Source organism: Martes martes (assembly GCF_963455335.1).
Source record: "Martes martes genome assembly, chromosome: 14".
Taxonomy (NCBI): Eukaryota; Metazoa; Chordata; class Mammalia; order Carnivora; family Mustelidae; genus Martes; species Martes martes.
The window spans coordinates 24173068-24189821 of NC_137902.1; the positions used below are offsets into that span (position 1 = coordinate 24173068).

Genomic DNA, 16754 nt, shown 5'->3' on the forward strand with positions numbered 1-16754 from the left:
TTCTGCTGGGAGAAGGCAAAACAAGGTGGTTGGTGCACGTGGTCTCAAATCTGTTGTGGGAAGATGTCTGGCTGCTTAGTAAAGGAGAGGTAAGGTGAAAGAACACCTTGAATTCCTATCACCTCTGTTCATATTGCTTTGAGAAGTGTTCTTTTTCAAGTGCTTCCAGGTGCCTTATGTCATTATTTAATGGTGACACAAAGGGAGCAAGTAGGATTGTCCCCATTTCGCACGTAAAGAAATGATTGACCTAATATCACATCTACTTTGTGCTGAGATGGGCCTGCCTCAATTTGTGCAACTCTTCCATTTTATAGATAAAGAATCAGAATCCCAGAAAATTCAATGCCTTAATTAGCATCACACTATGCAAAGAAAGAAATGAATGAATGAATGAATGAATGCATGCATGCTCACCTGCCTGGGTAAGACCAAATTAATGCACGCTTGAAAGAAACACTTTTCGGTATTTTTATCATCATTCTAGACTCTTTCCTTACTAATGCACCCATTTAAAAAAAAAACAAACAATTTTTATTCATAGACATATACTGAAGAGTCTTTATTCTCTTACACTTAAGAAATGGTGACCTGGCTGAAGACAGTTAGTGTACATCAGAAACCCAAATCTAGGGGTCTCAGCTCCCAAGCCAATAGTCTTTCCAACATATTATGATGCCCCTCACTGATGAGCTCTTTGAAAGGAACATAATAAAGGTAAGCTCAGCTGCTCCCTGCCCAAATCCTGACCATATCTTAGAAAAAGAGGAATTGCACCCATTCCCAGGCAGGACATCATCTGCCAAGATGATGGTAGAGGAAGCCTCTGTGTATTATGAAGACCCCACACAGGCTCTGGGATGACGTGAGGCTCCTCATCCTTGAAAAATGATAGGGAACACTAATTTGGAGATGTCATCGCCTCCTCAGAGTCCCAGCACCATGTTCCTGCCATTCAGTATAACTTCAGCATGGGCTCCTTTCTTCTGGTGGAGACCAACTCAAAAGGAGGACCCTTGCAGAAGTAGGGTGAGTGATTTCATCTCCCTCCCCACATCCAATACATACCATGGGAGAGCCCTGAGCAGGCTTTTAGAAGAGTCTGAGGGAAATTCTTGGCTTGGTGTGATGGTTAAATTTATGCATCTATTTGACTAAGCAGTGGGGTACCCAGATATTTGGCCAAACATGACTCTGGGTGTATCCGTGAGGGTGTTTCTAGATGAGATTAATATTTGAATCAGTAGACTTAGTAAAGCCCATTGCCCTCCCAATGTGAGTGCCCTCATCCAAGCCATGAGGGACTGATTAGAATAAAAAGGCTAAGTGATAAATAATTCTTTCTCTCTGCTTGACTATCTTCAAACTGGGACACTGGTCTTCTGCCCTCAAACTCAGACTCAGACTGGAACTACAACATCAACTCTCCTGGGTCTCCAGCTTCCCACCTATAGATTTAGGACTACTTGCCTCCTGTTATAGTGTCTGATAATTCCTTATAGCAACTTCTTTTACCTACATATACATCATATCCTATTGCTACATATCCTACATACACACACACACACACACACACACATATCCTATTGCTTCTCTTTCTCTAGAAAGCCCACACTAACACACTTGGAAATAACCAAGGTATCTTCATTTCCATTCCTCTAGAAACACACCCTGAAATGAAAACTTGAATTCAAGTAGCTTTTCTGGGAGGTGACCCCAAGAAATACTGTTGGGGGTTGGGGACATGAGAGAGGGATGGGAAGGTAGCTCATAAAGCAAATAAGTTACCACAGTAGGCAAGCGGGGCTTAATCCCAGTGGAAAACAAGTCTCAGATTTACTCCACCCTAAAGTGTAAGGGAGCTGGGTGTTTATCCACCAACTTCCCCTGGTCTTTGATAAGTGGCTGCTCTGTATCCCTTGATGGGAATAAATTCCCTGACACTGATCAAAGTGAGTTCCAGTGGGCAAACAGCCCCTGGTACTGGTGGTTAGAAGTCAGGCCAGCATGCAGATAAACACCACGTGCCAAAGGGATACGGGCAGGGAACCAACAGATTTGCCGCAAATGGACAGACACTCAACCTACCCCACTTCCTGCCTAGGCAAACCATGAGAACATTCTTAACCAACATAACAGCATACGATACTAGACCCTTTATGTGCACTGTCTCTAAGCTTACCAACAATCCAATAGTTCACCATTATCCCAACTTAACAGCCAGTGAAACTGAGGCTCAGAGATCTGTTCAACAGTGACCAAAGTCACTGTTGCTTGGGGACCTTCTCATAACCCACAAGACATTTCAGGGTCATGAGAAATCTCCCAGTCAAAAATTTGCTTTCGAGTATGAGTAACATTGGCAGTAACAGTGATATGCGCCACTCTTTTGCCTCTCAAAATAGCTTCCTCTACGTACCACCACCCTGGAAAACACATTTGTCTGCAGCTCCAGTTTTCTGGTTCTGAGACTCTTATTGTAACAAGTCCCTCCTCTACATGTAATCACATTCAGATATGGCGCCTTCAGCTACTTTTCGAGCCCTGAAAAAATGTTCCACTCAGTAATTGTTCTCCGTCTCCCACTGAGAACAGATTTGAGAAAGAAAAAGTTCATTTCTGAGGCGGCAGCGTAATCCTTAACCTGACTCTAACCATCTGGAAGAGAAACTGCCGACCTCACCAGAGACCCCAAGAAGTCTTGGGCACTACCGAATCGGGCACGTGGGATCTGAGCCCTGGTGAGAGAGAACGGAGACGGCCAGGGGTGCAGGGCCTAGGCCTGGGGAGCAGCAAGAAGAGGCCTCCCCACCCCTTCAAGACACTCATTCTTTACCCAGGCAGCTTTAAGTATTTAAGAAAGTGTTTATTCCATTCAACTCAGTAGGCTTCTACTGACTGAAGCAGCCTGTGCACATCAGGCGTGCGCGGAAGCAAAGGGGCCCAGAGGGAGAAAACACACAAGAGACAGGGGAACCGAGCCTGAGCACTGAATATAATTCTAGAGTCTTCACTGGGTCAGTAATGGGTCGAATGACTACAGAATGGGCATATTTGAACAAAACACCCATTTCCTTTTTTTTCCGCCCAGGACTGAAATGCCCTGTTGCCGATCAATACGCATCTGTGGGTCAGCAAACACCCCCTACCACAATGCACCTGCAGGGTGCTGTTTCTCCTCTTCTCTCCTTTGGGACGATTCCTTGTGCCGCATTGTTTTTTTATTATTTCATCCTATTTATTTTCACTTCTTTCCCAGGGCAACACTCCCTCTAGTGTCTGTGGAGGGATCTCGGGTTCCAGTCTTGGTACATAGGGTGCAGGCAGGAAGGGAATACGAGACCGATCTTGATGAGTGGAAATCACTACAAAATAACTAGTGGCTTGGTCAGTGTGATATTTCTGGGAAGGAGGCTGCAGATATTCTGGTCATGGCTATTCCCACTTTACACCAGGCACCAAGCAGAGCGAGCCAGGAGATCAAGAGGAGCAGCAAAGCTGGAACACCGAGGTCCATCCTATGGCTTCTGTGTAGATGAGTCTTTGGCCCTGCGGGCTCTATTTGCCACCCAGCCCGCCAGCAGCCCACTGTTCTCCTACTTTCCTGAAGCTACACATCTCACTCACTTCCTTCAAGAAGTCTTCCGAGGTTGGCTGTGAGGTCTAATTATGGATGCCCAAGCCAAGAGAGGCTACTCTTCAACTGTCTGGGCACCTTCCTTAACCCTTCAATGAAATCCCGCCGTAAATGCCCAACATATAAGCTGTTCATTAGTGTGATCTTTTTAAAAAATTTTTTTTAATTTTTTTAATTGCTTTTCAGTGTACCAGAATTATTAGCGTGATCTTTAACCTTGTTCTAACTATGTGACTCTAACCATTTCTACTACAAATTCTGAACATGAATTTCAAAGGCCCCCGTCATTCGCTTCTCTATCTCTTCCACTGTCTGTGTCAGCGCAACTCAGAGACACATCACAGAGACTCATCTGCCTGAGGACCCCAATAGGAGGTGCCTGAAGTGAGCATCTCCTGGAGAGTCTGGTCAAGGCTTTGCCATCGGCTCCCTGGAAAACCTGGAGCAGGAACCTCCTTCCTCCGCTTCAATGTTTCCATCTGGAAATGAGGGGAAAGCTGTTTCCCATATAAAAATAACAACCAAAGCAAACCGAGGTACCGGGAGGGCTTACCACGGGCCTGACACCTCTTTTAAGCACTTTGCCATGTTCATGATCTCACTGAATCCGTAATACAGCCCAATACGAGAGGGACTATTGGGACCCATCTCCTTCTATAGATGAACAAACAGTGAAGAAAGAATAACAACTTGCCGGCTCTTCCACAGCTAGTAAGAGACAGAGGGAGGATTTGATCCCAGGCACCTGGTTCCAGAACCCATGCTGTTCTTCACTATACAACTGCTCCCACAAAGTTCTAAAGAAGACTGCATTTGTGAGAATACACCCCCAGGGATGAATTCACACCCAGACCAAGTAACCCACAATGTGCAGCCTAAAAGGATCCTTGATTGCCCTATCTAGCTCTATTTCCAGTTTCCCCCCTAAAGTGGGTTCTTATCCAGTGGATGCCAAGCAACAGGCCCCCACGGAGCAGCGGGCAGTTCTGCTGGCCAACAGTCCTGTGTGTGGTCAGCCCCACTGTGCTCCAAGTTCCTCTCATCTCAACCCCGTGGAGATGGTTTCCACTGCTCCCCAGCAAGGAGTTAACAGCAGAAAGCTATTTGCGCAATCCTGAAGTTCTTAGACTCCATTACTTTTTCCAAATTTACTACAGCACATTTATTAGCGTACTCTAAAGAAAAGCATTTCCATAAATAATTAAACCCCAACTACACTGATCAAAATAAATGAGCAAAATGTGCCTGGTGATGCAACCAGGCTTGATTCACTCACTAACTTGAATAACGAGGTGACTCATAAGAGGCCCCCATTAACGACAGTTAGTAAGATACAGCTTGTCCGACATTGAGGAGTTTGGTATTTATGGTATACAGTGGTGGGTGGGCGGGATGGATGTAGGACATGGTCAGGGAATCAAAGGGACACACCTAATCCTGGGCCTCTTTGGGTAGCCTCATATACATTTGTCCTTAGCCTCAGTCTATCCTACCTATAAAATGGGCAGCATCCTACCTCTCCTGAGCAAAAATGCATAAATCCTCTTGGAAGAAAAATGGCTTGTAAACCCCAGGAGAAAGGAGAAACCTGGGAGTGAGTAAGGGATGGCTATACAGAGAAAAGGAACAATACAGTTCAGACCACAGGATGCCATGTTTATGTCTGACCTCTCACCCCCATCTCTATGCAGAATGAGTTGATGAAGACAATTACCCATGTGCACTTCTATCCTTGACATTCTGTGAGTCTCAGTGCTGTAGTATCTCCCCCAGGGACCCTCTGTCCTCTGAGCTCATAGCCTGAAATGACTGCTTGACCATTAACCACACATCCCCCATGGCTTCTCTCTTGGTGTCATGTGTTATTCAACTTTACTGAGAGCAGTCTCATATCCAAAGCATATCGGAAGGACCTTGAGGCAAATGCTGTCTGATCCTTGTTTGTCTCTCCCTCCACCGCACCCCTACCAGCCCCACATTGCCCAGAACTCTGCCGCACGCATAGGAAACACTCAGCGAATGGCTGAAGATCTTCTGTAAGTCCATCTGATCTCTGACGTCCAAGAGGAAGCAGCCAGGATTACTGGCTAGTCCCTACTTCCATCTTCTTACTTGGTGGCATAGAGATGCCTCCAGATCTTGAGCTAAAATTTATATATGAAATAATCAACTAGGTATATAAACTCAATGCTATTAAGAGACAGTGTTAGACTGTCCTTTCCACGAAGCCAAGGCATTGCCTGGTTCCCTGAAGTCAGTTCGGCGAGTGTGTACTGAGCCATGGGACAAGGCCTGTGCCACATACCACGAGGAGAAGAGCAAAACTCACGCTGCAGGGCGGGGGAGGGGTGGCTGTAGTTATTTCATCCTCACCCCTCATCCCTCACCTCGAAAACACTTAGAAAATAATACAAAATTAAAATAAACAAGTACTCAACTAAATCATAATTCTGTGTGTGGCACAGTCTTTAAATTCTCCAATCAGGAAAAAGGGAAACAAATGCTCTTAAGGAAAGTTCTGTAGAGACACCGCATTTGAATCTAGAGCAGAGCTATGAAACACAGGGGCATCTAGAGCAGAGCTACGAAACACAGGGGCATCTAGAGCAGAGCTACGAAACACAGGGGCATCTCAATAGAGGAAGAAGGGCAATCCAAGTGGAGAAAACCTCAAGGGCAAAGGCTCATAGTTAGCGGAGCTTGGGACAACAAAGGCGCTCCCTTGGCTAGAGTGAAGGAACCCACCATGAAAGAGGCAGACAGAGAGGCAGAGAAGTAGACCTAGGACATACGCAGTGAAGGGCCCTGAATGCCAGGCTAAAGGACTTTGGATTTGAATCCAAGAAGGTGAAGGCACTGGAGCCAGGTGGTAGACATACTCCCTGAAAAACGCCTGGTTACAGTAACTGTCAAGTGATGGAGAACCCAGGAATGAAATCACTGACATCCCAAGGGACAAGAACTTCTAATTCCTTGGTCGCTTCTGCCCAAGAAGACTTGAGGCTATCACTCTTCACCCACTTGGTGGAATAAGGCTAAGTCCCCCCTGCATGGGAGGCAGAGCCCTCTCATCTTCACTCACTGCGGGCAAAACCAGAGCACCATGCAGACCCTTCTCTCTGTCATCCCCCACACCAGGGGGTGAGCATGGCTTGTCAGCTTCCACCCACCCCCTCCCCCCATGCCGGTTCTTCCCACCCAAGGTGGCAGGCTGATGCTCACATCCCATATTTCCACCTCCAACTCCATAAGACCCCTTTCCTCCCAAGCTTGCTGAAAAATGACCCTTTGACATTTTCCCACTGTAAGGAAAGTCTCAAGCCTGCCCAGAGGCCAAAGAAAGCAGGAAATCAACAGGTAAGTCAAGCCACCAGCCCTCAGATGTACCTAGCCTTGGATGAACCCCTGGCACAGCCCCTAACTCAGTAGGTCTGGCTTTGTCGCACCTCTCTGCTCCTTAAAGGGTGGTTCAGGCCCCGCCCATCATCCAGTTCCAAAACTCCCCAGGGATAATAAGAGAGTTACACAGCCCGAGGAAAAAGCAGTTCTCCCCTGTGCCCCCTGAGCCTTCTTGCCATTGGAGCCACAACCCGCCCCCCTTCTCTTAAATCCAACACAACTGAGGAAGCCACTTCCCAGCACTCCTTCTTTGCCAACTACGAAGCAAGTTCCAACCAGTGCATCTCTGCAATCATTAAATCAGGCCTCCCAATTAAGGAGTTTGCAAATTCTGCTCACCTTGGAAATCACCACAGGATTTGAGAAGCAAATCACACCCTCTAACCCAGCCATCAAAAGAAAGGAAGAGCAAACAAACAGAGACAAATAGCCTCGTGTCCAGCCCCCTCCTCGCCCCACCCCACCCCCAACCCCAGGCCAACAGTGACTGTTCTGTCCCAGCTCCGTCCCAGAGAAGAGGCTCCCCTTGTAATATTAATTAAAAACAGATTCTTTTTGGCAAACCCCGGAAGAACAGTTTCAGTGGCAGACTTCTTTATTAAGCCTCTGAGAAGGCAAAATGCATTAAGATATTGTGACACGAGAATTGTGAGCAGGGAGGATGAAGGCGAGACAATCCAGCCAAAAGCCATTTGAAAAATCTGTTTGAGAGCCACAATTAGCTGCTCCAGTGAGTGAAATACAATTAATCTGATCAAAGCTGTCACTATTTTGCACATTAGGAGTAAATATTTTAGAACACAGTCCAGCTGAATTAGTTAAAGGTATGAAATCCCGCCTGGGAACATCTGTGTGTTCCACCTCCTGGAGTGCTAGGGAAGGGGGATCCGGAGGGGACCTGGGAATCATCAGCATTCCCTGCTTCTCTTCACCAAGGTGCATTGTTGGGCACAATAATTGAAAAGTATCTGGCAAGTCATTCCAACCAGACACACACTGCAGGGGTAGAAGCCTACTACTCGTGCTCCACTGTCAGTGAGCTGCTGGCAAGAAAGGGGGGTCAACGGGGGAGACGAGGGAGACGTCAGCACTCTCAGCTCAGCACCAGGAGGGGGTATCCCCAGCCAGGGTTACTCCAAGGAGGAGGGGGCATGGAGAAGTGGACTGTCGCCTTCACAACTTTCCAGTCTCCAGAGCCATGCTTTGCCAATTCACAGAGCAAGCAGAAGGCATCTTCCTTCATTGGAAGAAGGGCAGAATGCTGTGTTTTTTTTTTTCTGTTTCCCTGCAAGCCCTGGGACGGAGCTCCCTCTGGGTGTTTGTGAAACACTCTCTTGCCCCTTAATCACCAGAAGCCCCGCTGGAGACTGCCAGAGAGAGGGTGGCAAATGTCCCTCTAGAGTAGAGGCTCCAAGCCCAAGTCCCCTCACATCTCCCCGGAATCCCTGGCAGGGCAGTAAGGGTCAGAGAGGGATCCAGTCTCCAGCAGTTTCTTGACAGCTCATGGCTCAAGCCTGGGCACTTCCTCCTTTGCTCCCCAAGCTATCTGACCACAGTCCTTGAACCAAAGTGAATCCATGACTCCAGCCTTGGACAAGGATTTCCCTCTGCCCCCTGACATCCCTGGGCACACCTGGACAAACGGAGCAGACCATGTCCAGCTCTGCATGCCTGGCGGCAAAATGTCAGAGTGGACTTTGATTTCAGTTATACGGACTGACTGAAAACCCTCCCCCAATTGAAAAGTATCTGGCAAGTCATTCCAACCAGACGCACACTGCAGGGGTAGAAGCCTGCGAATTGTGCTCCACTGTCAGTGAGCTGCTGGCAAGAAAGGGGGGTCAAGGGGGAGACATCAGCACTCTCAGCTCAGCACCAGAAGGGGGTATCCCCGGCCAGGGTTACTCCAAGGAGGAGGGGGCATGGAGAAGTGGACTGTCGCCTTCACAACTTTCCAGCCCAGGAATTCAAGTCAAGGATGAGGTCCACCAAAGGCACTTGGAAGGAGGCCAGGAAACCCCAATGTGTTCACAATTAAACTGGTGGCCTTCCCAGAAAAGGACATGTTTAGTACTTTGAAAGTCAGAAGAGAAGAGGGAATTCTGTTTTCATGCCAAAAGATGCTAGGACATCTCCCCCCACTTTGAAACCAATGATGAGGGAAGCTTCCAGAAAGTTCATCATCCCCATCACTCCTCACCCTGGCTTTTATTTACAGCATCGTCTTTCACTGTCTTCAGGAAAGGGGGACGGGGAATAAAACCAACCTAGTAATGTTGCAGACACTGGTTTCCGCGTTCTTCCCACAGGGTATTTCCTTAAAGTCTCTCAAAGACAGGACCACGTGAACATGTTTCTCCCTCTTCCCTCAGAGCAGCACAGACCTGATCCTCAATGAAGCCTTTCCTGCTGATACTGTATACAGAGTATGGTTCCAGGAGGTAGTGCCTCTCCTCCAGAAAGAAAGGACAGGACAACAAGACAGGGGGCCTGCACCCAACATGTGTTGCCTTGTCCTTTGCTTGGACAGTTAAGACTGGCCAAGAACACAACCAGTAAGCACCCTGAGAGCTCTTCCTGGACTGCCCAAATCTCACTGCTGTTCTAAGGGCTCCAAAGCCAACAGGTCCACCCCCACCCCCAAGAGCTTCTGCCCTTCTTTCAACTACAAGCCATTTCCCCTGGGTGGGGGGTGTGGGGGTGTGGAGGGCGGTGGGGGGGTGGCTAGGGCTAGACTTGTCCCCTCACTTCCTCTGCTGCACATCGGCCTGGAAGATGACCAGAGAAGGCCATGCACATGTTACTGTTTGCAAAAAGGATCCTCTCTAAAGTGCCATCGACAAGTCAACACACCAAAAAATGATCCATAAAATTAAAGCACAGACAGAAGAAAACTCTTTAGGCAGAGTGAATTTACATGGTCCAAATGTGACAGTAATAAAGTCATAGATATGTGAGGACAGCACCTCCTCCTCCTAGACATACATTCACTTCCACACATTCTCCTCATCCTTCCTGCCCAGTGTGAACGTGAACACACCACACACACACACACACACACACACACACACAATTCCTCATTATCAAACTAAAACTTAGTTGAGATTCACACCACCTGCTGTCAGAGAATTCCCTCTCCCTCTCTCCTCGGGGCACTTGCAAGTCTTGGATCACCCATCCCTGCCAGGGCACGCCATACCCACCCCCTCCCCCTGCCCAGAGTTGTGAGCTCCGAAGTCATGGAGGTCTTCAGTGGAGGCATGTGACGCCAGCCACCGCGCCGGTGGGGAGCCAGACCGCACACATCCTTCCACCCCGGCCTCTGTACCCTGCCCGGGCTGCCCGCTCAGTACTGTGTGTCATTAAGAACCAGGAGATCTGCATGAGCAGCGCCGACGTCTCCGCTCTGCAGACTCGTGGCTTTCCTGTTTTTCACTCCTTACCCCTGTGACACCCCCAGGCCCCTTTAAAATAAGGCCAGAATTTTCCAGGGAAATCTTTAATGCCAGTCATAAGAGAAACACAAAGGGGAGGGGCGGTGCTTTCCGATCAAATGAGTTCCCCAAAGCTGCCTATAGACATCCATCACCCTCCAGACTCTGCCCAGCGCCGGGTTCTGATTTGATCCGGAGAGCCAGAGAAGCGGAAAGGATTTTTGCAAGACTGGCTGAAAGTGGGGGGCCGTGGACAGGAGGGGAGTGGGGGCAGATCGCGGGAGGCCGCCCCCCCCCCACCTCCACCAGTGATCGCGTTACCAGCCGTTTCTTGGCGTGGCTGCACGGCGTTGGGCCCCGGCGGGAGGCACGCTTTGCGGGCTGCAGTAGCTGCCCCGGCCGCCGGTGCTCCGAGCCCGACGCCCGGCCGCCAGTGCGCCGGGGCCGCCGGAGTGGACTCAAGGGCGCCACCTGTCGGCACAGCTGCTCTCAGGGGAACCCGGCCGCAGAGAGAAAGCGGGTGGAGAGGTGCGCAGAAAGCACGGGGACCCAACTTCTCTCCGGGAGCCGTTTGTGCTGCGGGACGCAGCGGCCGAGGCGAGTTGTTTTTTGTTTTTGTTTTTGTTTTTGTTTTTGCTCAGAGACTTAGGTGTGCTGGTGCATGCGTAAGGGTGAGGGGTGAGGAATGGGCGGTGAATTTCACTTCACGCTTTAAACTTTTTTTTTTTTTTTTTTTTTTTTTTACTGCCTCTGCTGTAGCTTTCCAAGCAGCTGCCTGGGTTTCGAAGGGGGCTCAGCGTGACCTGAAGGCCCGCGCTCGGGCGGACTAGGCGCAGCCTTCCCCCGGGCTGGGAGAAAGCGCGCCTGGAGCAGAAAGCAGCGACCGTAAGGCCGGCAGGAGTCTGGGTGTCCGAGCGGCCTCCAGCTCCTGGGTTCCCTTTCGCTTGAGTGGAGGGCAGAAGGGGGGAAGCTTGGCGGTCGCAGGAATCCGTCAGTTCTCCAATTCAGGCCGCGTCCTCACCCACGAATCCGGAAAACCGACTCTCCGAGCCGAGTACCAGGGAAAGGGACCACAGATCCCTCCCCTGCTCATCTTTAAGACACTTCCCTTCTCCCCTCCGGGCGGCCCCAAATCTAGGGTCTCCAGCAAACAAACGTACACACCATCTTACAACAAACTCCGCTAACCTGTTGGGGGCGTGGGGGAAGCCGGATGAATCTGTAATCTCTCTACAAGTCAGGGCGCCCCCGCCTCTGCCTCGACCCTCGAGCGACTGTCTGTCCCCCGTTCCCGCCCTCCATTCTGCCCTGCTGTCAGGAAACACACAGATCCGCCGCGGGGCGGGTACTCACGCTGCTGTTGTGTCCCGACCAGTGCACCATGGCTTGATTGTGGGCTGAGTCCCCGGTCAGCGCGAACGAGGTGCTGGGCAGCCGGAGCTCTTCGGCCGCCGCCCCCCCGGCCCGCGGCGCCTTCACCTCCTCCCGGAGACCCTTGGCCACAGGGCGGCTTCCTTTGGAACCATCGGCCAAGGCAGTGGCCCGGGCGTCCCCACGTTCCAGGGCAGTGGGGGGTTGCTCCCGGCGACTCCTCCTCGCGCTGCCAGGCTTGCGCGGAGCCGGGGTGCCTGGTCCCCACCGCGCGCCTGCCGGCGACGGTCCCCCGGCTTCTCCCTGCTTCTTTCCAACGCTGCCGCTGCCGCCGCCTGGCTGGGGCAGAGGCTCTGGTCCGGGCCGGCGCCCCAGTGCGGCGCCTCTACGCGCCGTCACCAGCTCCTCCGGCCACTGGCTTACCACTGCCCGCGGGAAGAGAGGAAGAAGCGCCGGCGGCCGCGAAGCCGGGGCCGCGGGGCGCCCAGGACCGCCCGTCGCGCCCCAAGTGATCTCGGCGCCGGCCAGGACCCACGTCGACAGGAGCAGGAGCCCCGTCCGGGCGAGAGGCGCCCCGGGCCAGCCTGCCGGGCGCTCGGTGCGCGCTGCCTCCATCCCGCTGCGGCTGCCGCGGCTCGGGCTGCCGAGAGTGTGGCGCCCGCCGAGGTGCGGGTCCGGAGCGGGGGGTGTGCGCGCGCCGGCGAGCCAGCGAGCGAGTGTGTCGGGGGGAGTGGGGAGGGGGCGGCCGGGAAGGAGGTGGCTCGGGCTGGCGCGCCTCGCGGGTCCTCTCCACTCTTCCCTCCTCGCTCTCGATCGCTCGCTCTCTCTTCCAAAGGGTGATTCCAACACCCGGGAAAAATTAATAAATGCCCCCTCGGTGCTTTTTCCCCCTTAAAATAAGACCTCCCCCCAAATCTTCCTCACCGAGCTCCTCCAGAAATTTTGTTAAAAGGAGTGTTCAAAGGTAATGAGAAAAATCCTCTTTTAAAACATGAAAATCAAGCCGGATCCAGGAGGAGGGGCTGGCGACGGACCCCAATCCAGAGTCTCTCCGAAATCCAGCCTCCAACCTGCTCCCGCCGAAGAGTTGGGAGCCGCTTCTGGCCGCGTTTGGGGGTTTACTCTTCGGGCCTGTTGTGGGGAACGGGAGATGGCGTGCAGGGAGGGGGGGTCTCGAGGGAGGAGGAGGAGGAATAAAGTGTTTTCAGCGCCAACTGTTCGGGTTCGGAAGCCGAGGGGGAGACCAGAGCCTTCGCGTGGGGAGGCAGCGCGCGGAAGGCGAGCGCGGGATGGACCCGGGACTCCGCTGGCTGCTCCCGGGCCCGCCCCCCCCCCGCCACTCCCCCGCCGCCCTCCGTCCCCCGCCCCTCAGCCCCTCACGGCTTGCGCCCCCGCCCGGTGCGGGGGCGCGGGGACTGCGTGCGTGCGCGTGCGTGCGCGCAGGCGGGAGAGGGTGAAGCGAGGGGTGCGCCAGGGGCTGGCGGGCTGGCGGGCGGGCGGGCGCCGCAGGGTGGGGGCACCTGGCAGAGCCGGGGGCGGGTTCGGTGTGCGGGGGCGCGCGGCTCCGTGCGTGCGCGTTTGCACGCGTATGTGTGCGTGTTAGTGTGAGCCACGGGGCGTGGGGCAGGGAGGGGTCCGCTCGGGCCGTGGGCGCCCGCCGATCACGCACGGGCTGTGTTTGCATTTCCTGAGCCTGCGAGTCCTCAGAAAGGCAATATTGAGAAGGCAGACCGCCCTGGATAGCCCCCTCCTCCTGGCGCTCCGCGCACCCATGCTCCCCCACCGCCCGCGGATGGAACCTGGTTATTCCTTAAGCTTCCTGCAGGGCGAGGGGAGAGCAAAGGGAGGCGCCGGCGGCAGGGTCAGGGGTTTGCCAGCTCTCCCCCGATCCATGGGTCTCCTTCCTGGGACCCTTGGTAGGAGCTTAGGAAAGACAGTGGCGATCGGTCGTTCCCATGGCGGGGGCGGGATCCAGCCCCCATCTTCTAGCCTGGATTGAGGTCGTGCCCTCACCTTACTAGATTCGTTTCTGAGAGGGCTTAGTTGTTCCTTCAAAGCGTAGACTGCCAGTGAGAGGACCCCCGGCGCAGCGCGGGTTTATCAACGCCCCCCCCCCCACGGCGCACCAGAAGCGCAGCCTGGGCGCGTGGGACGCAATCTGGGCTAGGACCCTTGGAGCCCTGGGAGACTTCGGAGAGATGAAAGCTAAACTCGAGGACGAGGAGATGTGGTTTACAGGCCCCGGCGCGTAGTGCCGCCCGCCGCCTCCGAGAAGTTCCCGTGATTTCTGGCGGTTGGATAGGCGAGAAGCGCGGAGCTGGAGAAGGGGTTCTTAAGAAACGAGGATAGGGAAAGGGGGCTTGGAGAGCGTGAGGCCCGAAGCCCCTTCCTCTCCTCCTCGGGATTAGAGAAAGAGTTGTGGGTGACGGTTAAAGCATAGCCAGAGGGAGGGAAACGCGGAAAGAGGGGAGAGGAGAAAGACGCGGCGAAGGTAAGAAGAGAACGGAGGCGAAGAGAAAAAAGGGAAAGGGAGACGAAAGGAAACATTAGATGGAGGAGGGAAGGCGAGATAATGGGGCGAAGAGAAAGGCGAGAGAAAAGAGACGAAAATGCGCCAGGGGAGGGCCAAGAGGGATGGAGGAGGCCGAGGCGGCCTGGGAAAACGAGCCGGTTCCCCGGGAGCCCCAAACCTGGCGAACATGCTTTTCCAACCGGAGCTCAATTCGGAAATTGGGAACCGAGGAGGCTGGGCCAGAGAACCAAGCCGGAGACAGCCCAGAATGAGGCGGGTCTTGGAGTCCGGGTTTCCAAAGACCGCTGGCGGCGGAACGCCCCAAGAAAAGTTGTGGCACCGAAGGCTGAAGTGGGCGCGGGGATCGGGCGCTGGACGGGAGCCGGCCATCCGCGGGTTCCCAGCGCCCCTGCCGGGGAAGGCCGGGCGCTGCAGCCCGAACCCAAGCTCGGGATTCGGGAGGGACGCGAGGCCTCTCTCCTGCGTGGGCTCTGGGCAGAGGCGCTAGATGTCAGAGTAGAAGAGGTCTGGGCTTTCAGGCAGGCCCTCGGGAGTGGACGTTCACAGAGGCCGGGAGCGGAAGGCCTCCCAAGCCGCAGGACCACAGAGGAGGTGTGCTGTCCAAGCCCACGAGGACAGTTGACTGCAAGAGCAATGCTGGAAGCTGCCTGTGCCCTCTCCCAGCTGACCTGGACCTGGACCGAGCCTGCGGAAAGGTGGGACCCTAGAGGTGGACTTTGGAAGATGTGGCTATTAAGGATTTGGAGGAAAAACGGATGGAAGGCTAACAGATGTGCTATTTTCACACCCCTGTCCCCAATTCATCCTCCTGGCCTTGCTCTATCAATTTTCACTCCTCCTTCTGTCTTCACTCTCTCCCTCCTTCACCCTTTGCCTAACCATTCTTGCCCTCAGCCCTGTGCCGGCTCTCCCTACACACCCTTCCAGTCCCCACCAGCCTTCTCTAGTGTGCAAACCTCTTCAAAGTGTTCTCCCCTCCCCCAGGAGTCTCCCTTTCCTCCCCTGCCACTCCCTGCTAGCATTTGCCTTCAGGTGACTCATCAAAGCCTTACTCCCAACAAACACCACCTGGTGGCTTCCTTGAGACAGCCTGGCCAAGAACCTCTGCTTCCTGAATTTGTAAACGTGTTCCATCTGGAAAGATCTCCCTTGGTCTGTGTGGTACAGGGTCTCCTGGGTGCTCCCTGACCAGCCTCAGTCAAGCTCAGCCAACCTCTCTTCTCCTGCCCATGTCTTAAATTCTAAGAAGGAACCTCCATCATGACCCCAGTTTCCTGTGCTTCATTCTCATTCCACCCTCCCTCCGTGAGTGAGCTCAAAGATCTCACCCATTTCTCTGCTTCATCTGTCACCTCTAGCTTGTTGACTCCTGAATCAACTCTGTTCTCTCTGAAACTTCTCATCTGAATTCCCCATTGCTTCCTACTCATGCAGGTCCACACTGAAACCCTTAAGCATCAAGCTCCAAAAACCGTCCTCCTCATCTTCTCCGTCACCCAGACGAGACACTTAACATGCAACCCTGTCTCTTCCCTCTTTCTAATCCCTACATCCAGAAAAATCATTGCAAAGTCCTATTTTAAAAGCCTTTTCACCTGTTGTCTCCTGTTTATTCCCAGAGTCACTGCCTTAGATCTGACCCTCATCCTCCTCCCTCTTAGGATTTTACTCTAACTTTCTGTCTTCTCCTGGTCTCCAGTTCTTTCTTTCCTCAAGCCATCCTCTACACCAGCACGGTCCAATAAAAGTAGAAAGTCAGCCACGTAGGTAATTTTAAACTTTCTAATAGCTTCATTATACATTAAAAAGAAACTAATGAAATTAATTTTAATAATATACTTTCTTGAGTTGAATATATCCAAAATATTTTCATTTCAACTCATAATCAACATAAAAATTATTGAAGTATTGTTACATATTTTTGTACTAGGTCTTCAAAATCCAGTGTATATTTTACACTTACATTTCAACTACTAGTACCTTTCACAAGCTCAATAACTACATGTGACTAGTGGCTACTGTTTTAGACAGCACAGTTCCATCTATTTTTTTATTTATTTATTATTTTAAGATTTTATATATTTATTTGTCAGAGAGAGAAAGAACCCAAGCAGGGGAGTCAGCAGGCAAAGGGAGAACCAGGCTCCCTGCTGAACAAGGAGCCTGATCTAGAACTGGATCCCAGGACCCTGGGATCATGACCTGAGCTGAAGGTAGACTTTTAGCCAACTGAGCCACCCAGGTGTCCCTATAGATGCCTTCTAAAACTTAAGGAAGGTTATGTCATGGATCGCCCTCCTCATAATTCTTCATGACCAACCATTGTCCATAAAGTCTGAGCTTCTCAGAATGGTATGAAGGCTCCATGCCCTGCCTTACC

At 52.3% G+C, this 16754-nt stretch overlaps 1 protein-coding gene across 1 annotated transcript in view; it reads right to left on the reverse strand.

Annotated features, from left to right (window-relative positions):
* SORCS3 (sortilin related VPS10 domain containing receptor 3) overlaps nucleotides 1-12456 on the reverse strand; it is a gene marked incomplete at both ends in the record, with an annotated part of 596464 nt that extends 584008 nt beyond the window's left edge. The window contains one exon of the mRNA XM_080823492.1: nucleotides 11824-12456. Coding sequence (XP_080679618.1) covers nucleotides 11824-12456 — 633 coding nt within the window. The remainder of the gene's footprint in view (nucleotides 1-11823) is intronic.
* Between the last annotated feature and the right edge of the window lie 4298 nt (nucleotides 12457-16754).